The sequence below is a fragment of the Cavia porcellus genome, unplaced genomic scaffold (genome assembly GCF_034190915.1).
Source record: "Cavia porcellus strain 051 isolate PalLab524CR breed Dunkin Hartley unplaced genomic scaffold, mCavPor4.1 scaffold_27, whole genome shotgun sequence".
NCBI lineage: Eukaryota > Metazoa > Chordata > Mammalia > Rodentia > Caviidae > Cavia > Cavia porcellus.
Genome location: NW_026947510.1, coordinates 51,058,410 through 51,083,666, shown reverse-complemented (window position 1 = coordinate 51,083,666; position 25,257 = coordinate 51,058,410). Strand labels below are relative to the sequence as shown.

The 25,257-nt window shown below is 41.2% G+C and overlaps 1 protein-coding gene and 1 long non-coding RNA gene across 2 annotated transcripts in view; one reads left to right on the top strand and one right to left on the bottom strand.

The window, feature by feature from the left end:
* Positions 1-5,720: 5,720 nt before the first annotated feature.
* Positions 5,721-9,113, bottom strand: LOC134473589 (uncharacterized). Its single transcript, XR_010043893.1, has 3 exons — positions 8,849-9,113; positions 7,764-8,222; positions 5,721-5,892 (listed from the first exon to the last, which is right to left on the bottom strand). It is a non-coding gene; the product is annotated as an uncharacterized LOC134473589 (long non-coding RNA).
* Positions 8,218-25,257, top strand: part of Tm7sf3 (transmembrane 7 superfamily member 3) — a 41,561-nt gene continuing 24,521 nt past the window's right edge. Inside the window, exons 1-3 of the mRNA XM_003470341.5 lie at positions 8,218-8,612; positions 18,990-19,144; positions 22,730-22,880. Of these exons, the coding sequence (XP_003470389.3) occupies positions 8,522-8,612; positions 18,990-19,144; positions 22,730-22,880 (397 nt within the window). The 5' untranslated portion in view covers positions 8,218-8,521. The remainder of the gene's footprint in view (positions 8,613-18,989; positions 19,145-22,729; positions 22,881-25,257) is intronic.

The following is a 25,257-nucleotide window of genomic DNA, read 5'->3' as shown; positions in this document are numbered from 1 at the left end:
AGCAGCGTGTATGCTATTGGGCAAATTCAGGACGCGTCATAGCCAATCATAGGTCTGTATTCTTGAAAGGGGTGGGGTCATGGAGAGCAAAACCTCCAGGAGCGGGTGGAGAATTTCCGAGTCTTGCTTTATTTAGCCTAGGGCCATTAGAGTAAATTGGGAACCTGTGTGGCAGTGGTCTGGTTGCTTCGAGGGCAACTCTTCGAGGTTGTTAGGTGTTCAACACTGGACAGAGATGGCTGGTTTCTGCGGAGTTAGTGGTTGTTCTGGCCTTATCTATTCGTTTTTTGACATCATCTCAGTTACTTTCTCTTGCTTTTCGCTTTTTTACTTACTTTTTGCTTTCCAGGTGGATCGCAAAAGATAAGTGCTTGGGAGTCACGATATAGACTTTCAGTTCGAATTAAAATTCACCAGACAGGCTGGGGAGTTAGCTCAGCGGCGCCTGCCTGGCAAGTGTGATGCCGTGAATTCCATCCTCAGGACCAAAAAATAAAAAAATTAACCAGACTACCTAGAAGGCTAGATGAGAGTGTGTCCTCTCTTGCTTTGGGATTGGAGATGCGGAGAGAGCTCACCCAAACGTTCTTTGTGTAAATGTGCTGGATTCGTAGCGAAGGAGCAGACCTGGGAAAAATGGAAAACTCAGAAACTTAAGTGTTAAAGTGGGCAGTGTTAAATAGGAAAAGAAAAGGAAGAGCACTTGGAATTTGGAGGTAAGGTGTTAGCATAGGTGTAATTACCGTTTGTGTGACAAATGTATGACAGGAGGAACAGAAGGGTTCCGGGAATGGAAAGTGGAGGGGAGTAGAAAGTGGAGGATTCACAGCCTGTGATTAGAAGAGAGGAGATTCCTAGAAAGTAAGAAAAATAAGCAGGTAAGGTAGTATCAGTTTTAAGAACAATCAGGTTCAGAATTTGGTTCGCTATAGTCTGGCTCCAGCATACATCCAACCTTGCTTCCTTCCAGATAATTTTCAGAGTGAAATGATCCTCTGCTTCAGCCGCACCCCTTCACCCTTGGTTTTCATGGGTTCTTCAACCTTTTTTGGCCATGAACCTCCTTAAGAATCAGATTAAGACAGACATGATGATGCATACTGAGAGGATGAGGCAGGAGGATTGAAAGTTTGAGTTTATCGTGGACAACTTAGTGACTCAGCTAAGGACTGGTGATGTAGTTCAACATAAAGACCCTGGGCTCAATTCCCAAGGTGGGGGGCGGGGGGCAGAAATTCAAGGGTGTAAATCCTTTCTCCAAACCAGATTCTCAAAAATGTGCACACATTTTTAAAGGATTTGTGAATCTCTTGAAGCTGTAGACTTGAGGAATAACTCAACCTGCCTAATAGACTTAAGTGTCCCGCTCAAGAATTCTCAACAGCAGCACTGGTGACACTTCAGGTCAGGTTGTTTGTTGAAATGTGCTATCCTGTCCCTTGCAGTATGTGTAGCAGCACCTGTGTCTTCTGTCCATTAGATGGCAGTAACAGCATCCCTGCTCCAGTTGTGACACATAAAACATCTCCAGATGTTTCCACGAGGATGGCTGTATTGACCCCAGTTGAGTACCACTGGCCCCACTCTTTCCTTATGCTTTTCCTTTCTCAAAACAGTTTCTTTCTTGTTAATTCATACTCTATCTTTTCAGGTTTTACTCTTTTCACGAGTTAAGCTGGATAATTCCTTTGATCAATTCAACTCTAGAGGGTTTAAGCAAAAGAAAATGAAATCAAAGTGATTCACAAACCAGGCAGCTCGCAGAACCGGTGTAGGTTCTGAGAACTCCCATCAACAAGGTGATCAGACAGAATTTAGAGAACAAATGGAGGTGAGACAGAAAATTTAATTGACTACAGTTTTGTCAGTTAGTCATTGATTACAGTGTAACTAGTTAGTTGTGTGTAGCCTACCAGGCTAGAAGAAATAAAAGATAAATGGAAGGAAAACAAGGAGATCATAACCAAAATTGTACTTTTAAAGAGACCGCAGCTTCTAGGAGGCAGTCTGTCACCCAAGGTATCCATCTCAGCATTCGTTTGGTTAAATTTAGGCTCCTTCCCTAGAGACCACACCCCAAGTTCCACAGGCACACTGCAAGTCTATAAATTGGCTTAAGAAAAGAAGTGAAGAGTAGGAGCCTAATTCAAAAAAAAAAAAAAAAAAAAAAAAAAAAAAAAAAAAAGCCCAGCCCTATAGAATGGGCCAGTACGTTCCCAGGGTTGGCCTGTCTTCTGGGATTTCCACCCATTGTATGGAATAACACATCTCATTTCTCTGAGAACCTACTTCCACTCTGGGGTGGATCCTAAATCTCTGCTTAATAAAACCTTTCCGTGCCTTTAACTGAGTAGCCTGAAATTTTGTTTTCTGCCATGCAGTCAGCAAACCTGCAAGTTTACTCTACCAAAGGGCAGGTTAGGTTCCTTGCTTCTGCCTCGGGGACCCCCCGGCCCTAGCCAGCTGATAAGATCCATGGCCTCCCACAAAATCTATTTAACACTTGTTATTTATGACATACTAGAGTCCATGTGGCTCTCTCCTTCCTTCCTTTCATGGAGGACCACAGAAGAGCAGTTATCTCCATCTTCGCTCAACCTGGCCCTCTTTCCACGTATTCATATGTACAAAGCTGGCTAAGACTTCTCCTTATCCCTTCCGTTGGCTTTAAGCAATACAAAATGGCCTGGCCTGAGGTGCTGATGTGTAGTCTTTGAAGCCAGGGGACCGGTCAGTGTTGCTCTGCTCCAGCTCCCAAAAAAACACTTGTGAGCTGGACTGAAAGGAAAGCCACACTCCACGCTGTTGGCTCGGATCCAGCTTTGAGACAAGAGGCTATGACCTCCCGAGGCATAAAAACTTACACATCATAGCTGAAGCACCAACTCCAAAACATTACATACTACCTCGCACTGTGTTATGCAGATTACTCTTCTGCATGTCCTCCTCTCTGCACGCTGCAGAGGTGACTTCGGGCCTCCTACCCAGCCCAGCTCACAGCACTCACGGACTTCCCACCACTATCACAGTCATGCATCCCCAAGCCGCTCCCTCCGTGGAGAATTAATAAAACCTGAGTTCAATCCTGGCTCCACCTCTTTGTTCAGTTAACTATCACCTTAACTGGTCTTAGGTACCCCCTTGTTTCTCCACAACTGTAAATATGCCTTAGTGTTGCACCATTGGAATGGCTAGGGTTCCAATAACTTTTCCATGGGACTACAGATATAAACTTCCCAGGACTCAACGAGGACCAGGAAGGGCCTTCAGCACTTTTTCATTTGCTGCTTTCGCATCCCCAGCTGGATTAGATATGTTTCTAAGAACAGCAACTCCTGGTAGTGCAGGGGATGGAGCTTGCGCTTCCTGCATGCCAGGTCAGTGCTCTACCACTGAGCTACCTCCTCAGCCACTGAAGATCTCATTTTTATAACATGTGACTCTGATAGGCATCTTTTTCAGATGTTATATTATTAAAGTTTTAAGCATATATAAAAGTCCTAGTAAAGCTTCCAACCATTATAGACTCATAGCAAATCTTGTGGTAAGTAGTTTGATTTTATAACCTAGAATAATTCCTTATTTTTTCAGGAAAAAAAAAGAAAAAAACCTTAACAGTCTTTAACTTGAAATGTCAGGCCCTTAGTTACCATTACCAGTGACTCAGTATTAAGTTATTAAGTCTCTAAAATGCTCCAAGCAAGAGGTTGAACTACAAAGACTCCACGCTACCCTAGACTCTGCAATTCGCTAAGCATGCTCTGCTCCTTCACATTTCTGTGCATATATAAGGCATGCAAAATTCTTTCTTCCTTGTGTGAAATCCCCACACTTCCATCCACACCTCCACTTGGTTCTCCTGATCATTTTCCACTCAGCCTTTAAACATCTCTTTATAAATCTTTTCCGAGCTGAGAGGAAGCTAATTTCTCCCAACGTTTACAACTGTTCCTTGTACTTCTATTATTGTGCTTAGCATACTAAGGTATAATTACAGCTATGTGTAGCTTGAAGACTAAGACAATCCGACTTGTTAAATAACTGTACCATGTGACCATCACTGAGTGTACTTTCAAAAGCAAATCGATGTTGGCCGTGTGTGTCATCCTAGCTACTCAGGAGGCTGAGGCAGGATGATTGAACTATTTAGCAAGACCTTTTTTTCACAAAAAATTATAATAAAAGAGAACTGGCAGTTCAGTGGTAGAATACTTGCCTAGCATGAATGAGCCTCTGGGCTCAAATCCCAGTATTAAAAACTCTCCAAACCAAAAACGCTCCTAGGTAATAGAGCCTGCTACACATCCAAGCTATGTGATTTGTTGTTTCCAGAGTCACAAGAAAATGATGCAATTAGAAGATGTGGTAAATATGTATGAGCCTATTACCAGCCTCATACACTCTACAGTAAATTTTATATAAATTGGAGTACACTCTAAAATGATGGTATTGTATAGTAAATTTATAAACCCATAACATAGTCCTTTATCATCATTAGCAAATATATACTATACATAATTGCTTGCATGTTATTTTTATGCTGATAAAAGTATACTAGGTTTATTTACAGTATCATTGCCATGAACACATGAGTAATGTGTTGCTCTATGATGTTAATGCTACAGCATCACTAGGCAATAGGAATTTTGGGGGGATGTTATAATTTTGTAGTGCTACTATCATACGTACAATTCAGCGCTGATTAAAACCCTCTGCAGCATGTGACATACGCAACTCTATTCTTTCATCAGGCCATGAGCTGAAATCCCTGAATGCATACTTTTGGACCAAATTTCCTACTATAATGATTTGTATATAATAGTTACCATGTAAACACTTTGTGAGTGTATATTGTTATATTTTGTGGCTGAGGAAAGACCCTTGTGCATTCTAGACAAGTGGTCTTGCACCAGCCATACCTCCAGGACTTGGGAATTTAATGAACAGTCAAAACAGTGTAAATTTCTACCCATCTGGAAAGTATAAGATTTTAAAAATGCAGAATCAGACTCAGATTTTAATGGGAATCAATGGGCACATTTTATAGGGGTTTCTCCCTGCTTTGGTCCTGAATCCCTATGTCCATCTTCCTTGTTTTTGGTAAGGGGTGGGTTCCAGGATTGAGCCGAGAGCCTCCAGCATGTTAGGAAAGCACTGAGCTACACCCTAGGCCTTCCCTCTCCATTTTGAGGTGCACTTGAATTTTACAAAATGTAAGGTAGATTTTTTTCCTTCCTTCTTTCCTCTTTTCCTTTCCTTTCCTCCCTTCCCTTTCCCTTCTTTCCTTTCCTTTTATGAACTCTGAGCAGGCTTTTTAAGGCATTACTTATGCGTTTTTTGTTTTTTTGTCTTTTTCCTTTTTATCAGTACTCACAACTGCCTGCGTGCAAGGTAGGCGCTTATGCCACTGAGCTAAATCTCCAGCCTCCAGCCCCATCTTAATGCTTATTTTAAATCTGAAAATCTTTTCAGTTTCTGCATTTCATTTCAATACATAGGCAAACCAAACAAACAAGCAACAGAAAAAAACATCCTCCTGGACAAAACTAGGCGCTTCTTTGTGTCTCAGGACTTTTGCACAGAACTCTGACATGAACAGGGATGCACAGCCAGGCATCTTCCCAAGCTGCCACATTACTGCATAGCCAAGGTAACAAGGCTTTATTCTGATTGCCAACATATGTGTCATCCACTGTTACATAGTAGGACACACACGGGAAACTACAGTGCAAAGGAGAGATTGGGATTAATTTGGAAGACTGAAATTGATTTGATATGTGGCCAGTATAGAAAGTTTGAGTTAGCTGAAGCAATAAACTTGAGAATGGACAGGAACTACTACATCATGAAGAACATGTGTTGATCTAGGGATTCAGCTCAGCAGTACAGCACCTGTGTAGCAAGCACAAGGTCATGAGTTCAATTCTTGATATATATATATTAAAGAATCTATTCAAAAGCAATAGGAAAATCAGCATAGAACTTGTACACAGAAACGTGCAAAGAAAATCATTCTTAATCCAACCACTTGGAGATAACTATTTTAAACATTTTTGAAATATATATACAAAATGTATTATATACATATATAAACATATGGAATCTGTGCACGTAGCCATGAATACATGTTTAAAATAAAATAAAATAAGCCTCATTTTCTATATATTTATTGCTTTGTAAATTGCCTTTTAGAAACACTTTAAAATCAGTTAGTTGCTTTCTAAAACATAAATGGAGAGCTGCTTGGGACTTTACTATATGGTTGTATCACAGGTTATTTAATTTCTCATTATTGGGCATTTAGGATGTTTTGATTTTGTGATTATAAAAAACTCAATGAAAACTTTTCTACATTTAGTTTTTATATGAATATCTAATTACATATCTAAATTTAAAAACAGAATTATAATAACAAAGCTACAAAAATAAGGTTTTGTTTGTTTGTTTTTGTATCAGGAATTGAACTCATGACCTTGCACTTGCCAGGCAGGCATCATGCCGCTGAGTTATATTCCGGGCCCAAAAATAAGATTGTAAAAGATTTTTGACATGATTTTAAGAAAAGTTGTGTCATTACACTCCCGCTACCTCTGAGTTAAAATGCCCCTCAGCTCCTTCATGGATAAAATATTTAGATCTTAATCTGAACCTTTATTTTTGGCCTACTAATGAGACTTAACTTTTTTCATGCATTTACTGACCATATGTATTTCTTTCTCTTTTTTAAAATAAAATTCCCTATTTATGTCCTACGCTAATTTTTTTGGTTTATCAACTTCTTTTTTCATTTTGTTTGTAATGTTCTTAAGCTTTCATAAAATTTAAATTTTTATGTGTCAAATATACCAATTTTTTCCACATGAGTTTTTCCTTTGATGATGATGATGATGATGATGATGATTTGTATTTTTACCGGTACCAGGGATCAAACTCACAACCACAGGCTTAGTAAGGCAGACGCTTATGCCTGCTGAGCTAAATCCCCAGCCCCTATTTTTTTTTTTTTTTTTTTTTTTTTTTGGTACCGAGGATTGAATTCACACCCTTGCACCTGCCAGGCAGGCTCTTAGACCACTGAGCTAAGTCCTCAGTCCCTTTCCTTTGATTATTATTATTGGGTTATTTTTTAGGTAATGGAATTTGAAATACTAGCATTCTACCATAAAGCTAACCCTCCAGCCCTTTTATTTTGAGACAGCAGCTTCCTCACGTGCGTAGGCTGGCCTTGAACTTGTAATCATTTTGCCTTAATTTCCAGAACAGTTGGAATTACACATGTGCACTAGTGAATCGGCCTTCCTTTGCTTTTTGCTTAGGACATTCCTCCCAATCCGAGATCAAGCTTTTTTTAACACCACAATGGCTCTCTAACCGTTGTATCACTTTGGAATTTTATTTTGACAGTGAAGTGTGAGATAGAGTTCCAGTTCTCACCACCCAATCCAGTTCAGCTAATCAACTAGCAGAACGCTATCAATAGAACAATCCAATCACTGATTCAAACGCTGCCCTGGTCATAATTGCTGTAGCGTCTTCCGGGGATTTCATCTATTGAGGGTCATAGGAATGGGGCATGTGCGAGAATGAATTATTGCCACAGAATAGACAGTGCTATCAAAGGTGTCCACATCTGGACAAGCCAGAGGCTAACGAGAAAACAGTTGTGCCTGTGAACATCACGGTGGTTGGGGTAGATCACCATCTGCTACTGGATAACTGAACAAATGCTCCCCCCCCCCATAGTTGCTCATTAAAATACACACCTGGCGATTTGAATAAAGCAGGTGAAGAAAGCAGGACAATCATCCCCAAATGTTCTGTAGTGTAATTCCATAATCATCTTAAGAGTCCTCTGTCACTTAGGTCCCTTTTGCACGGGGTTTGAGATTTCAGGGGAAGTTCAGGCTCGGGCTGAGGTGGTCAGTTTCTGAGGCTATTTCGCTTAGAGAAAGCGGAACTGCATTTTCAGTGTGGAGCTCCCCGTGCCGGCGCTAGGACGACTGCAGAGCCAGCCTGGCCGGGCGTCTTGGCCCTGCAGCACTCAGCCTGGGCAGCCGAGGCAACCGCCCGGGAGGAAGCGCTCTGCTCCGGTGGTTGCGCAAAGCGCAGCGGTGGCTCGGCAGGGGAGCCGGAGTCCTCTTTTTCTTTGCAAAGGGCGGTTAAGAACGCACGGGACCAGGACGTTACTCTGCAACAGCAAGTTGCTCTGCGCCCTGAAGGTGCTGGAAAGACAAGAAAGTGAGCGCTGCCGGCCGCCAGGAGGAGGCGCCAGCTGCTCAGGACGCCGGCGCCCCGCGCGGCGACGCGCGCAGTGGCCGGGAAGGGGCGCGGGTATCGCGGGCCTTATTTCACCGCCAGCAGCAGAGCGAGCCTGGCGCCCGGAGGCTTCGGGAGCCTGCGAGGCAGGCGGAGAGGCGGTGACGACCCCGTGGGGGTGACGCGCGCGAGGCTGCGGGGGTCCCGCCGCGCGCGCCCGCGCCACTCCTGCACCTCTGCGCGGGCCCGGCCGGCCCAGGCGGCGATGGGGCTGCTGCAGCTGCAGCTCGTGGCCCTGCTGGTGTCGGGTCTCGTGGGGGCTGGAGGAGCTGACACGATCGGGAACACCAGCCAGGGTAAGGAGGGGATGCCTGGCTCCTGTGACCCCAAGTGGCTTTTGCATTTCGTGCAAGTGTAAGGTCACAGTTCCTCCGGGGTCTTTCTACCTAGCGGGAGCGGGTGGTGCACGCAGGGTGGTGAGCTCAGAAGCAACCTCCAGGAGTGCAGGTGGGAACTCCTGCTGCTCCGGAGGCCTTCCCGTCACCCCTTGAATTAGGCTGGGGAACCGGGAGGAGATAAGTACCATTATTACCTCCCGCTGGGAGCAGCCATGTTGGTGGCTTTAATTGGACGCAGGAACCGCTCCTTTGCTCCCTCGTGGGCCGTCCCTGCTTCTGGACAGCGAAGTTGGGCGAGGAGCGAAGGCTTTGGGGTGACTAATGGCTCTCCAAGCCGCGGCGGGCTTTTAGACTCCAGAAATCTTTTTCAAATTGCGATGTTCTGCAGAACTTGAGAAGAAAAATAGACTCAGGATGGGACTTCGGATTATGGGTCATGTGCTTCGTGGAAGGGCATTCGTTAGTGACAGCTCATGGTTTGTTAACGTGAAATGTAAAAAAGTCCAAGCTGTGCCAGGCTGGAAATCATGTGCTTTTCCGTGGTATTAAGCATATTCTGGGTTTTGCTTTGCGCTTGGGAGACAAGTTACAGTTCTGAAACAATATTTTCTGAATAATGGCATTGTGTTTCTTAATGCTGATCACTGAAAAGCCTTTGTGCAAACAGAAACAGAATCCCAGGATCTTTACATACAACTAAATCCAAATTTGAAAAGGGCAATTCTTCTATTATATTATGTTTTTACAGAAAAACCTGACTTGTGATAGGCACTAACATCCACCATGCGCAGAATGTCCCCAGCCCTTCTCATGTGCAATGTTCTTTAATCTCACAAGTCCATGAGATAATAAATCTTCTGTCCCTTGGCAGAGGATAAAACTGAGGCCTGAAACACTCATTACACAAATGAGCTGATAGGGTTTGAATGCAGGTGGTCTTCATGCAAATTTCATGATTCTGTTCTGCTTCCACAAAGCTTTTTTTTTTTTTCTTTTTTTTTAAGAGCGGGTCTCACTATGCAGTTCAAGCTGGCCCTAAATGCACTTTGTATCCTAGGCTGGCCTTGAACTTAGAGTGATCCTTGCTGCCTCAGCCTCCTGACTGCTGGGATTACAGGCGAATGTCACTATGCATGGCTTTACTAAACTGTCTTTTAATGAGACTATCTAGCATAGCATGGTGCTTTCTATTTCATCCTTCAGTTAATCTGCATCCCTCAAAATAGACTTATGAGGAAAGTAGGAGAGATAACAGGTATTTTAATGGGGGAGGAATTTGAAAACTGAGTTTGTGGTTGATCCAGCCTAGCCCTTGAGTCAAGGAGAGCTGGGATCCAAATGTTTTTATTTCTAGTTTGGTGCTTAAGTATCTAACTACTAGAATTTTTTTACATGAGAGTTGAGAAATGAGAGTAATAACTTGAGATATCCATATTTTTTCAGGTACTAGTTTTTGCTTCATTTCTTTGATTTCAGCCCTGATATTTCCTTAGCAATTAAAAAATTTTTTGCCTTGAATTAATGTTTTTATGGGAAATTTATTGCTAAGTGATAATAAAAGTAAATAGTCTCTACATCTTTTAGATAAAAATCAGTATAGAAATTAAGAAACAGTTCAAGATGTGCATTACCATCTTGTAAAATGCACATGTAGCTATTGAGGATTCCGATAAGGGTACCAGTTGAAGGACGTGAATTTAGAAGGATTTATTCATCTTGAACAGGCTAAATTGACTTGCAAAGCTTGAATAGTGACTCCAGTGCTAAATGAACCTTGGAAGTTTACAAATTGAGTTCTAGAATGTCTAAGGAAAGTGTTGCCTCTTAGCAGCTGGGCATAGGAGATGATCTGTACTTTGAAATAGTTCTTCTTTTTCTTGGAGTTCCATTTTTCTGTTCCCTTTATCATCTTTCGTTATTGTTTTAGGTTCATATCCAGTGATTCACATGGAATCACCTGGTTTTGGAGTTGAGCAGAATGTCATTTGGGCCGTTCAGTGTTTGTACTTTAAGGCAGCAGGCCACCTATGCCATTGGTGGCAAGTGATTGCCTTATTTCAACAGTATGTGAGAGCCAGGCAGTGACACATGCTATACTGCTACCTACTCAGGAAGCTGAGGCAGGAGGATTGCAAGTTCTAACTCAACCTGGGTAGCTGAGCGAGACCGTGTTTCAAAATCAAATAGATGTAACTCAGCACTTTCTGGGCTCAATTCCCAGTACTGCATGGAAAAAAAAAAGTGAGAGGTTATATATTCATTGTTATGTTTCCATTTTAATGTTTAGAGCTCATGAAAATTCATAAGAAGATAAAAATGAGAAATTGGGAGGGATTTTCATTTTTCTTCTTCCATCTGGAGAGAATGATGAAGACTGAGCCTTGACAGATCTCTCCTAGAATTTGTTTATTGTGTTGAAGCACCCGTAGTAGAGAGAAATGTGAGGTACATTTTTTTTTTTTTTTTGTAAAAATGGAAGAGATGGCAAGTTTTGAGGTTGCCAGGTGGGGATCTAATTAGGAAAGAAAAAAAAGATTAGAATTGAGGGGGGCACTGTTTTTAGAATGGAATTATTAGAAGGAAAAAATGACTTTGCATAAGATTAGAAGGTGTCCATGATAAATAGGAAAAAGTCCCCTTCTATTCAGATGGCAAAAACCCATTGTGGCAGACAGGCAGAGCCGCCCTTCCCAGAAGTGTGGTGTGAATGCTCCATTTTCTCATCTGCTGTGCTGTCTTTTTTCTCCCCGCTCCCTAAGTCATAAGATCTGATCTATGCCTCATAAAACGCTTCCCATGAATCCTTTTCCAGATGGCGTAGAGGTGAAGTTAAGCTCCTGTTAACTTCTGCAGGATATGTTCTGAGTGTGTGTCTTCTTCTGCCAAGTCTGTTTTTATGGGTAGAAATTAAGTGCAGTTTCTATCCAACGGTGCTGTAAAAGTCGTTTTGATTAACGATGAAAGACACTGAAGTCTCCTTTTCAACTTGATGCTTGTGATGTGCTGGGTGTTTCTGTGAATACCTTGGCCAGCTTTTTCCCAGAAGTTTGTTTGCAGGGCCGATCTTAGAATGACTGGCTTTTTTATTTTTTATTTTTCCTTTTCGCCTAAGGAGATGAGTCTTTGAAGCATCGCTAAGTGGATGGAAGTGAATGGTACTTTATTGGGTAGCACCGGACAGCTTAGAAACAATTTTCCCATTTGTTTGAAAATTTGCTTCAGCAGCTACCTGACTTGATAAAAAGCACAGTTACCTAATTCTACTAAAAGAAAACTGAAATGTAACAAAATGAGCTGCCTGTGGTCACACAGTTCAGTCATCACTCAACAAACGTTTATTGTGTGCCACGTAGGTGACTGGTACTGTGCCAGTCAGTAAAATATCAAGAATAGCATAGCAGATCCTAGAAAGAAACCTCAAGTAGTGTGATAAAAATGCAGCCTTCTGCAAATATTGTGAAACAGTTGTTGGGCTGCCAGGGTAACTGCGGAAAGATTGTCACACAGAAGTTAAAGATAAGAACAGGAGGAAATACATTTATTCTTCCCTTATTCATCATTACGGTTGGAATCATCCATCCTGGCTGAACATTAAATCACCTGGAGAACTTTTAAGAGCAGTTGGGACAGGGAAGCAAAAACTAGAAATTGACATTTAAAAGAAAAAATAAATTTGTAATAGCGCAAAGATACGTTAAATATTTAGCAGTAACAATACCTAGATGAGTGGGAAGATGCTACAATGTTCTTGAGAGAAATCAAGAAACTAAATAGAAGAATATTTCACATATGTCCATGAGGACATTTTTGTTGTTAAGGTATCATTATTCCCTAAATTATATAGATAATGCCGTTCCAATCAGATTCCCAGCAGGCTTTTTCTGTGTGTGGATATTGGCAAACTGATTTATAAATTTATATGGCAATAAAAGGGATAAAAAATAGTTGAGGCAGGGGCCAGAGGTTTAGCTCAGCGGCATAAGTGCCTGCCTGGCGAGCGCAAGGTTGTGAGTTCGATCCTTGGTACCAAAAAATAAAATAAAATAAAAGTAAATATATAAATAGTTGAAGCAGTTTTGGGAAGGGAGAATAAAGTTAGCACAGGAATTAAAACCACATAATGGTGGTGTTAGGACTAACAGATAAGCTAGTGGAACCCAGTGGGGAATCCAGATACACAGGTTGGTTCATTTGAGTTGTGTAACATTTGGAACTGTAGCGAGAGTTGGTTTTCTTGTTTTATTTACTGTAGCATTTCTTGTTTTATTTACTGTAGCACTAAGTTATACCTTTAGGCCTTTTTGGCTTTTTATTTTCAGACAGGATCTGGCGGAGTTACTGAAGCTGGTCTTAAACTTGTGATGCTATTACCTCAGCTTCTTGAGTAGCTAGGATTACAGGTGCACACCATCGTGCAAGGATATGGTTTTAATGAAAGTTGGTATCTCAAGTAGGTATATATGAAAAAGTTAGCCCAGTTTCACATCCTGCATTGAAATCTGTGTCTGGTTGATTTGAGACCTAACAGTGAAAGGGAAAACAAACTTCTAGAAATTAATACATGAGTGAATCTTCACCATCTTGGAATATGTTGGCAAAATTTCTTTAATACAAAAAGCTGGGCCAGGTAGCACACACCTGAAATCCCAGCACTTGGGAGGCTGAGTCAGGAGGGTCACTGTGAGTTTAAGTTTAGCCTGGGATACGTATCAAGTTCAAGGCCAACCTGAACTACAAAACAAGACCCTGTCTCAACCTCTCCACCCCCAAGAAAAAGCCAAAAACAGAGCCATGGGTGGTGGTATGCACCTGTAATCTGGGCGTAACTCTGAGAGACTAAGGCAGGAGAGCTGCAAATTTGAGCAGAGCCAGCACAAGTTGCTAAGGGCTGGAAACATTGTTCAGTGCAAAGGCCCTAAGTTCAATCCCGAGTACCATAAATAAGTAGATGAATAAATAAATAGACACTAAAAGGACTAATCATAAAGGAAAAGCTTGAGAAACTGGTCTATGTGGTCTATTTAAAATTGAAACTTCTGGAGTAGAGATTTAGCTCAACGGCACAAGTACCTGCCTGGCTAGCACCAGGTTGTGAATTTGATCCCTGGTACGAAAAAAATAAAATATAAAAATTAAAAGAATTGAAACTTCTAAAGTAGGCATCATACCACACATCTGTAATCTCAGCATTTTGGAGGCTGAGACAGGAGCATTGCTGTAATGAGTTAAGGCCTGCCTGGGCTACCTAGTGAAACCCTGTCTCAAAAAACCTCCAGATCAATCAACCAGTCAATCAGTCAACCAAACAAACTTCTGCCAGATGTGGCGGCATGCCTGTGCTGTCCTATAGATACAAGAGGCTGACAGGATTGTTGATAATTCTATTCATAGGTTCTACCCAATGGAAGTGTATGAATACCTGCACCAAAAGACATGTATAAAAATGTTCGCAGTTCTTTCTAATAACTGATCTAAAAAAACCAAGTAGTCATTAACAATAGAACAGAGAAATATGCTGTGGTATATTAGTTTATTAAGTATTATGGTTTCCTTAATACTAGAGTGAATTTTACAAATAAAACATTGATTTTTTTTAGCTACTTTTTTTTTTTTTCTTTCATTTTTATTTTTACCGGTACCGGGGATCGAACTCACGACTGCTTGTTTGCAAGGCAGGCGCTTATGCCGCTGAGCTAAATCCCCAGCCCAAAATATTGACTTTAAAAGCCAGACATGATGGAGCTCATTCTGCAAATTGCACTTATTTAAATTCCAGAAGCAAAATTTCTGTGTTTGTAGTTGGGATCATGGTCCCGTTTAGGGAGGGAAGAGGGACCGTGGTCGGAAGGGCAAAGAGAGCTCCTTAAATGGTGTTTCTTGGCCTAGGTCGTGGTTTTAGGCGTGTTCTCCTCTGGATTTACTTTGTGTACTTCTCTACATCTTAGTTTTATGAATACTTGTTGTTAAATGGAAACCTGGCCCTTACCTTCAAGGATTTTAATTTAACTAGTCAAGACAAGGGTTTCTGGCAGTCGTATCTTTTAAAAAATCATCTCCAAATGGTTATAATATATTGTCAGGATATATTGCAATTTATTTATGATAAAAACACTTTTTGATCTCTATTGGAAGTTTGAAAAATAAGGAAATACATAATGTAAAAAAATAACTTAAAGTGCACCCTTTGAGATATTTGCTCTTAATACCTCTGACTTATCTTGCCCTGGGGCCAGGCTTTAAACAGTACAACCAGGGTCCCTCCCTTTTACTATCTGGCTTCTGCATGGTTCCTGCTCCAGGCTTAGGAGGGATAAGGGGTTAGGGAGGCTTCATTATCTTGTAGCTTTCTGGAAGTTCAGGAACTTATGTGTGAAAGTACTAACCATTCCTGAAATGCTGGTTGTACTTCTTGGGAGAAAATGTTAGAAGTAGAAACCGCAGCTTAAATTTTGGGGTTTTTGATCATTAAGTATTTTCACTTGGGCTGTTCATTTTCATTTCTGAATTTCTTAGACTGGGAGGAGCCTTCTTAGACAGTTAATGACACTTAATGTCAAAGATCATGCGTTATGCTGTCACAGCCAAAAGCTCACGTAGATTGGTGCCTGACATACAAGCTTTCTTGCAGAACTATCTTATTAGTTTCTTATTCAGAGCAGAATAACAGCCTTTATTTTCATGACTGAAGGATTATTTGAATAATTATGCTGCATTCTCAGAGTAGAACACTAAATAGCTTCTAAATGACAAAACTAGAATTAATTTCTCTCTCTTTCTTCCTTCCTTCCTTCTTTTTCAGGGCCTCAAACACACCAGGCAAGGGCTCAACCACTGAGCTAAGGCTTCAGCCCCTAAATTATCGGTATTGTTATAGAAAGGTATCCAAGACCTATAAAATGCGCTATGCCAAACATTTATGTCTTTCTTCTTCTATATGTGTGAGAATAGGCATGTTGACGTCTGTCCAAATCCCAGAAGGCTGAATTGGCTCTCATACCCATGGATTCTGTATTGGCAGATGCAACCAAATCGAAAATAATTAGAAAAAACTGTGTCTCAACTGAATATTTATGTGCAGACTTTTTTTTCCCTGTCTCCTCTTTACTCCCAAACAATGCAGTATAACAACTATTTGCATAGCGTTTCTATTGTGTTAGGCAAGGAAGCCATCTGCAGTGTAAAGTATGCGGGAGGGTGTGTTGGTTATACAAATACTGCCCCATTAGATATTGGGGCCTGTGCATGGCAGATTTTGTATTTTTCAGGGTCCTAGATTCTTTGGATACTGAGGGCTGACTATGTACCAAGCTGTCGACGTAGTGATTTCCACACATAATGCTCGATGATGGGATGAACTTTCTGTACATGTAACTGTTCGCTATGAAGATTATGAACTGTTTAGAACAATATTACTATTTTAGAGAAAAACAAGCAACAGGTGCTGTGTCTCCCTGTCCCCACCCCATTTTGCTTATTGTCTCTCTGTCTTCTGTTTCTGTCTCTGTCTCAGTCTCTGTCTCTCTCCTTCTCTTTCTCTCTGTGGTAGAGATTGCACCCAGCCCTTTTTTTAAAGATTTTAAAATACACCATCAAGGTAGAGCTTGTACATCGAGTGCCATCAAGAATGGAGGCTTTTTTTTTTTCAAATCATGACATTTCTTTCTGATGGCACATCATGATCTCTAGAGAAACTCAAAAAAGAAGGGAATGGGTACAGAGAAGGAAAACCACATCATACACTTGCGGAGATACCTGCCGTTAATACCAGCCACTAAAAGAAGTCATCCAGCCACTAGTTGTTCAATGACCTATTTTAATTTCCACATCTCTGTGTCTCTTCGCTGTTCTAAGTTTCGATATTTCTTTATTCATTTGTTTTCCTTGTTTTTTGGTCTGGGAATTGAACTCGGGACCTTGTGCTTGCCAGGCAGGCCCCTGTGCAACTGAGCTATTTCCCCACCCCAAGTTTTGATATTTCTGAGTGCTGATTCACCCTCAGCCAGGGTGATAGGTTAAGGAGAGTTTGCCACTGGAGTTTCCCTAACAATGGCATTAATCTGTGCAGGGCTTTCAAAGGTTCAGGGCCAGGGGTTATGTCTTGGGAGACAGACACAGGATTATCGGAACATTTTCTAAAATTATACTGAAGGGCAAATCTGAGTGATAATGACAGCAGCCTTTTTGAGTTTCCTTGTAACAGTTTTGGTCACAGTACCCAACAGCCAGTGACTATTTTATAAATCACAAATATTTGCCTTATGGGGAAAAATGAGGGGGGGAAAAGTGAATAAAAGTGACAGTGGAAAAAGCAGAATACTACATGAGCCAAAGGCTTTAGCTTGTTAAAGGATGGAAGTCCATTTAATTGCTAGGAAAGTAAATTAATGTTGCTTAGTTTGACAGACCAGAAAGAGGATTTTTAAGACTTGGAAGACCGAAAATAAATAAGTTCAAAATTAAAGTGTAATATTAGAATTTTTTTAGTGCCATTTATTGAGATTCATTTGTATATAGTTTGGTTTTCTAATAAAATAATCATGATGATTGAAAGGCCTGGAAAATATTTTTGTTGTTTGCTTTTTAAAAAAGCCTCAGAAAAGTACCGTATGTTTTCCAGCCTTCCCTACTGGAATCTCCGTGTTTTATAGCGAGAGATGTTTTATCTCTAGTCCATTGGAGTTTGTCCATAGAAGATGTAAAATGTCTTTCTGGTTATATAAATAGGAGGCATTCCAGCCATCATTGTTCCACTATTTCAGATTTTCCTGACTTTTGAAAATTAAATTGTAATCACAGACAATCTTTTTTCCTATCATCAGCTTAAAAAAACCCTAAATTATGAAAGTAATATATTATTGTAGCGTTTGGGGGGCTATCTAATCATTTCTCTAGGTTTAGCATCATTTGTATGTATTTTGAGGGGGTCCGTTCACAGGTAGACTATTTTTCATAGTTTTTTTTTTGTTAATGGAATTTTGTTTTACTGTTAATAGAATGTTATTTTGTTGTTCCAATGGAATATTTGAATTTAGAAAAAAAAGCATTGAAAAAGGGTAAATTAGAAATGTGTTATTTAGTATCTGGAGTGTTGTTTTCATTTTCTTTCACTGTGTTTTGTTTTTTAACCACTCATTAATGAATTTCTTTCTAAAATAAGACATGATAGTTCTGCTAATGGGACTCTGATGAATTACAATCTTTATCTCATCAACTCCTTTTCATCTATAGTACATGTAAATAGCTTTTGCCATTTCCTATGTTTGTAACGCTCTTCTGCTGTTCATACAGGGATATCCTGATGGAGGGTTGGGGGAAGGTGTGAGTCCAGGACCACACAGAAGTAAAACCAGCCTACTCTGTGGAGTCCTTGAAAATTAGATCAGAAAAAGAAGAACCCAGTATGCAGCTAGGAGAATGATACAGTGCATAGAATCATGGACAGAGTAAGCTAGGGCAGCACAAGGGACTGAGCGCAGGGCCTCTGTGTTGCTCTGGGTTTTAAAATTTTGAGACAAAGTCTTGCTATGTTGCCAGGCTGGGCTTCAACTTGTGATCCTCCTGCCTCGGCTTCCCAGAGTGCTGGAATTGTAGGTGTGTGCCACTTTGCCTGGTTAAAAAAAAAACTCCCTTTTCCAAAATTCCTGTGATTCACAATTTATATGAAGTGTGTGGTGTGGACACTCATCAAACAGACTTACCAGTGTTGACAGGACCTGCTTTTGCAAGTTAGGTAATGCAATCCTCATTTGACAAGATAAGAAACACTGAGGCCCCAGGCAGTTGGCCAAGCTGCCTAAAACTATAAACAGGGCTCTAATTGAAGCCACCTGTGTCTCTTCAGACTGCTGACTTCAGCATTCACTGAATGATATCATTCTTCATTTCCAGCACTGTCACCATAGCACCCCAAGAGGGTTCTTTATGCTAACCCCAAGCTCTCTGTTCTGAAGAGTTGTTCTTCTCCTCACCACATGGGAAGCTACTCTGGGCTCTGAGAACTCACCCTCAGTACTTAGTACTGTTTAGGTCCTTTGAAACACATTTTTTTCCATTTTAGCCCTTGGTGCCACCATGTTTCAGCTGAATGACCTTGAGTACCCTCCCCCATGCTGACGCTTGAATTCAGGGCCTCTGACTCACTCTGCTCCCAGCACTGCCCCCAGACCTTGTCTCTACTGTAGGCCGCCATGTCCTCATTAGCAACACGGGAGCCATCATGGTATTTACCTCAAGGAGTTTTTCTGAGGGTTAGATTTGCACTCTATTTATAAGTACGATTTTTACAAATCGATGTTAGAGATACAGTCTTACAATGAAAACTTTCTCCCTTTGTAGGTTTTCTTGAATTTTCTGTGGGGAAATTTAGATACTTCCAGCTCAACAAGCCTTTTCCACAGGAAGCCATTTTGCATCATATTCCAAGCAACGTGAGTTTTGTCATATTCCAGATACATTCACAGTATCGGAATACCACAGTTTCTTATTCAAGGGTAAGTATAAAGAATTATTGTAGCAAAAAAAAATCATTTGATCTCTTTGGGTCTTATATTTAGTGTTAGCATTAGAATTTGGTGTTTAACTTTGTGTCTTAAATATTTAGAAACAGTCAAGATGGAATCTTGTCAGGTGAGTGACTGAGATTGGGCAAGGTGTGGACATCAGGCCTTTCTCGAGTTGCTTAGAGATGGGAAGCCGAGTGCTGGGAGAGGGGCCCTGTGCAATTCCCTGCGTGTACGTTTTCCTCATGATTTCTCACTTTTTCATTTTGTTACTCCAATGGGTCCTTCATGGTTTTTACCTGAGAATACATTGTACTGTGTTCCTGTTGTTGTCTGACTGTTCGGTATCTTATAGTTTATTAAAAGACCCTTGGAATCAGCCTTATACTTTGGAGTCTGACCTGTGAATAAAGCAATTATACCATTCAGTTCATCTCAGCCCTGTTTAACATGGTTAAGGACACTATCATAATTTTCATCACTAACTATTTTTAAAGGTAACCCAGATTTGGAAAGGTAACCCAGATTTGGAAAGTTTTGTAAATGCTTTGAATTACTGTAAGCTGTTGAGGATCTTCCATGTATATTTGGCCTCTATGATCCTTTAGACTGATGAATGGATTTCACTCCTGATGAAGTTATATTTTTTGATTTGACCTAAGCCCATCTTATAATAGTCTAGAGTTTGGTAAACAAAGCTACCTTGATGGAACTCATATGTGGTTCTACAGACACTGGTCCTACTGTCTTTCCTACTAATTATTTTGGTTGTCTTATTCCTTATTAACCTTACTGTGAAGGTTTTAAAACTGTGTATATAACCAAAAGAAATTTTAAAAAAGATTTAAAGAAGGGAAAAATGTGTGTGTGTGTGTGTGTGTGTGTGTGTAAGGTAGTTAATAAACTAGAAATGCAAGGGTTTGGCCAATAGAAAAGACAATAAATTATATCAGATGCAAGTGATAACAGTGTCTGTAATCCGTTGATTTTTCTGGAGTTCTTTGTAGCCAGAGCAGAATAAAACTTACTAAGTTTTATAACTTTCATGGACAGGAAAAAGCTTTCCAATTCATCAAAAGAGATTAAGTATTTTTTTTTTCTGGTATGAAATTCAAAGATAAAACTCCTATTTAGGTTTTTTCATAGGAGATACAGTAAAATAACACAGAGGTGATGTCTTTTTTGTATTTTGTATTTATTTTGGTACTAGGGATCCAACCCAGGGGTATTCTACAGTTGAGCTATGTCCCACTCCTTTTTATGTTTTACTTTGAGATAGGATCTCACTAACTTGGCCTGGCTGGTCTTGAGTTTGCTTGTGAGCTCCCTGCTTCAGCCTCCCAAGTAGCTGGGACTGCAGACCTCTGTCACTGAGCCCGTCCACACACTTCTGCCTTTTTGCTAGTTGTATTTTAAAAAAAATGTTTTTGAGGCAGTCTTCCTATATAATTAAAGTTTTTTGATAGGCAAATAATGATTTCCTTCTTATGACATCACAGCAAAGACAATATTTTTAATGATAAGTTTAAATTTGTTTTAACTGATACATAAAAATAGAATTCTCTTGGCAAACGCAAGGTCATGAGTTCGATCCCTAGCACCAAAAGACAAAACAAACAAACAAAAAACCCCAGAATTCTACATATTCATGGGGTACCTGTGTGGTACCTGTGTGGTGTTTCGATAGATGTATAAACTATATAATGGAAATGTCTGCCCCCTTGAGGATTTATCTTTTTATCATGGTGAAAACACTCAAACTCCTTTCTTTCTTTCTTTCTTTCTTTCTTTCTTTCTTTCTTTCTTTCTTTCTGTCTGTCTGTGCCAGGGATTGAAGTCATGACCTTGCATTTGCCAGACAGGTGCTATGCCCCTGAGGTATATCCCTGGCCCAGCTCAAATTTTATAACAGCCTTTTTTTTTTTGGTAAATTTTGCATAGGAGTGAAATCATATGGTACTTGCTTTTCTGTACCCAACTTATTTCACTTAATATAATTATCTCCATTTTCATCTGCACTGTCACAAACAAGAGGATTTCACTGACAGCCATGAAGATAAGAGAGAGCATGTGGACAGAGAAATGTACATAACTGGATGCTTGCTGTGTGCTAAGCCAGTGGTTCTAAAGGTCCTGAGGCCAGACACTAGGGACTCTCTCCCAGGAAAAGATGTAATGTCCTGGGGGCCTGTACATTTATGTCATGGAAAGATCCAGAGTGGGACTCTCTAGTCCCTGTTCTGAATCCTCATGTTTGGCTTCCATATAGTTAATTCTAACAATAGTACAATAAAGTAGCCACAATGCCATTTCTATATCTGAAACCAGATTAAGAGGTATGAGTGTGACTCATAAGGGACAGAAGTGGCCTGGATGAATAGCATCTTGGGCCTTGATCTCCACACAGCAAGGATCTCAGTTTTCCTTGGTTATCCCAGATTTCATTTCTTGGGTCATAAGGTCCCACTGCACATGGCTCTGAAAGGGAGCTGTCTTTCTGAAGACAGTTGTTTCTGTTTCCTGTGTGCTTCCTGATGTAGCATGGCACTGTTGTGGTTTCTTTTTCTTTTGAGTCATCATGACAGTTGATACTCCTAACCCCGTAGGTAATCAATTTCACTTAATGCTTGTCAAATTGAAACTGATCAGTCCCTTCCTCTTCCTCTTTTCTTAGCTTTACAAAGACACTGATCCTATTATGTCTTAGCTTAGCGTTTTGTTATTCAGAAAGCTTTCTAGATAGCTGGGCATGGGGAATTCTAGAAGGGAGGAGCGTGAGGAAAGATTAGGAAGGGGCACAAAGAAACTTTTTGGGATAATGCATGTATTCACAATCGTGAAATGCTGATGGTTTCATTGGTATCTACATGTATCAAATCCTAGCCAATAATGTATGTTATTATACAATAACTCAGTAAAGCTTTCTACCAACTGTGAAGCCCTAGAGGCCTGGGTTTATGTCTTTTTCTTGGTAGCCCCAGTACATAACGTAGTGAATCTTGATGCAGGCGAGCTGAAATGCTTCAGAAATTCACCATGCAGTTCCTGACCAAGGATCACTGCTGTGCACTAGGAAGTGGGTCTGTAGGAGGTGCTAGGTCACTAGAGCTCTGGCTTTATAAAACTAGGACCCTTAGAAAAGAGACCCCTCTCCCAGAGCTCCCTGTCGCCTCTCCTACATAAGGATATAGCTGGAAGTTGGCAGTATACAGTCCAGAAGATGACCCTCTCCTGAACTTGATCATGCTGGCACCCTGATCTTAGAATTCCAGCCTTCAGATAGCTAGAAAATAAATTTTTATTGCTTATGAATCACGTATTTTATGCTACTTTGTTGTGGCAACCCCAAGTGACTAAGACAGTTATGTGTCTTAAAGAGGCCTCCTGTGTGTGGGCGTGGCCACGTGAACCTGGGGATGAAAGAGTTCTTTACTTATTGGAGGAAGTTCTGGTCTTCTTCCCTTTTAGTTCTGAGACAATATGGAGCCGCATGTGACTAGTGCCTCCTTGATGACCTCGGTTGTGTCTGTGTGTTGCTCATTCCCTACTTGTGATGACCTTTATGCTTCATTGCAGACTGTCCTCCCCAGCACTTCTGCCACAGGCAATGACAAAGGACTGGTTTCCATTCTGAGACCAGAGCAGAGTACGTGCACTTGGTATCTGGCATCTGTAGATGCGAAGCCTGTCCAGAGTGTGGCCATTCCGCTCTCTTACTCGGAAAGAGGTAACCTTCCTGTCTTTGACTCCCTCTTACTCTGAGGACCATGGGATATGCTTGTGCAAATGGAAGAGAAGTCATTCTATTAAGGTTGTTACAAGTGCAATTTATTGTGTCAGAAATATTTTCATAGCCAGGGAGTCCAAGAATAGGCATTCTCGTTGAAAGCTCAGGTAGTGATTAAAAGCCATTTATTCACTCAAAAACACTTAAGGAGAAGCAGTAACACAGTCCTTAACTATTTAGTAGTTACCCTAGGCAGAGGCAGCAGTAAGCACAGGGTGATGAAGGAGAGTGTGCCTGGAGAAGGGTGAGTAGTGGGTGTGGCTGGAGCCAGGGTGTGGAGGGCCCTGTGTGTGCACGGTTTGCACTCTCTCCTGAGACTTGTCCTAGGGAAGCGTGAGGCTTTTTAGGCAGAGGTGTGGTTTGTTGCATCGCTTAGAAAGCTAACTCCAGAAGCAGTGAGCAGGTCGAATTGGAGAAGTCACAACACAGCCAGGAATCAGCACAGCTTTGAGGGCTCAAAGTGAGAAATGAGGATCTGAACAGAGGCACAAGCTAGGGGGTGGAGAAGAAGGTCTGAGCTGGAGATGTTTGGAAGATAGACTGACCAGTGACTGGGTTATAGGAAAGGGGCACAGGCTTCCTGTTTGGAAACGCAAAATAGGCATAGGAGCAGCGCTGTTGTGCTGGATGTTGCCTGGGGTGGGATGGAGAAGATGGTGACTTGGGTTTGGGACACCATGAATCTAAGAGGCCTGTGGGCCACCTGGATGGAAATGCATAGTGACCAGCACAGGCCTGGAGGGGAGGAGCAAGGTTAGATATTCAGTTCCATAGCTCCTAGTGAAAGCCGAGGGTGTGATTGAGATTGGCCAGGCAGGTGCTTAGAGATTTAGGAGAGAAAATAGTAGCAGGTACTTTCCTAGTGCTTGCTGTGTGTCCAGTAAGTTTCTGGTGGATACTTCCTTATTGCAGAGGAACATGTGCAGGACCGAGTGGTCCTGGAGATAGGAAAGCCCCGAGGTCCTGCCTTTAGAAGGAGTCAGACTACTAGATGACAGAGAGAGGTGACCAGAAGTGTCTATTTGGTAGAGCAAGGAGGAGTCATCAGCTGCCTTTAGTGCAAGTCCTTTTAGTGACATAGTAGCGATGAAAACAGTTACAGTGATCCAGGTGAGGTACAGGAATTTCTACTACTATTAAAGTTTGGGGATAGAGGGAAGGAAAGGAGCGGTGGGAAGTAAAGTACGTAGAAACTGAGCAGTTAGTAGGGAGGAAAATGTTATCTGTAACTAATGTTTAATGACCTGATAAAAAGCCACAGACTTTAGAGTTCCAGCAAGGACCGTGCATGAGGAAAAATTATAAACTGTGGAGCTTCAACAGGAATACAGTGTGATGAGTTTTTGTAAGCACAGGAAAGGAAGAACATAAAAAATCTCAAAGTTTTGGGGAAGTCTGCAGGTGATACTGAGGCAGACATGCCCTTTGCATGTTCCATTTGACCTGGAGAAACCCCCCACTGGAATTCCAAGACGGTGGAAACTGAGGCCCAGGGGTGAGAATGAGGTAGTGGTCTCTGAAATCTTTAAATGGGTTTACTTGCTCTGTCTTTTGTCAACTTCTCTTGAGTACACTATTGATGGTGCTTTATATGGAGCTGAGCTAATGTCAATTGACTTTCAAAGTTTGCTCCATGTAAAGGTCATGAAGAGGATTTCTAGCAGGAAAACAAGAGCCCATTTAGCCATATTATTAAAGTAAACTAAATTATATATCCAAATGTTGTTCCCAAAAGTGGTCTTGAGTCTTACTTTTACTCCTGCGTTCCCACACTGTTCCAGTGGTGAGGACAACCCCATCTGTCTCCCTGTTGAAGAGGCTGGTGAAAAGTGGACACTTTTTCCTCTCTTGCCCACTGAGCAACTTTTCTCTGTGGCAGTGTTTTTCCTCCTCTGTTTGTAGCATTGTAAGCTTTTTCAGAGGTCACAGACTCAACCAATAAAGTAAGAGCTTCTCCCCCAAGGCAATGCAGATTTTACATTTGGCACACAATTTCAGCACATTCTTGTAGCTCCTGAAAACCCCCTCTTGAATACTAGTTTAAGAATCTTTGCCTCCTGTAATGCTTTTAACTGGGAGGGCAGAGATTGGCAAACTGTAGATCACCAGCCAAATCCACCTTGCTGCTCGTCTTTGTGCATAAAGTTTTATTGAAACACAGCTATGTCCATTCATTTGCATATTGTCTTTGGTGACTTCACCACAAGGGGAGCGTGGGGTGGTTGTCACAGAGACCTGCAGACCTGCAAAGCCTAAAATACTCACTGTTTGGCCCTTTACAGAAAAGGCTTCCTATCCCTTGCTTACTCTCAATGAA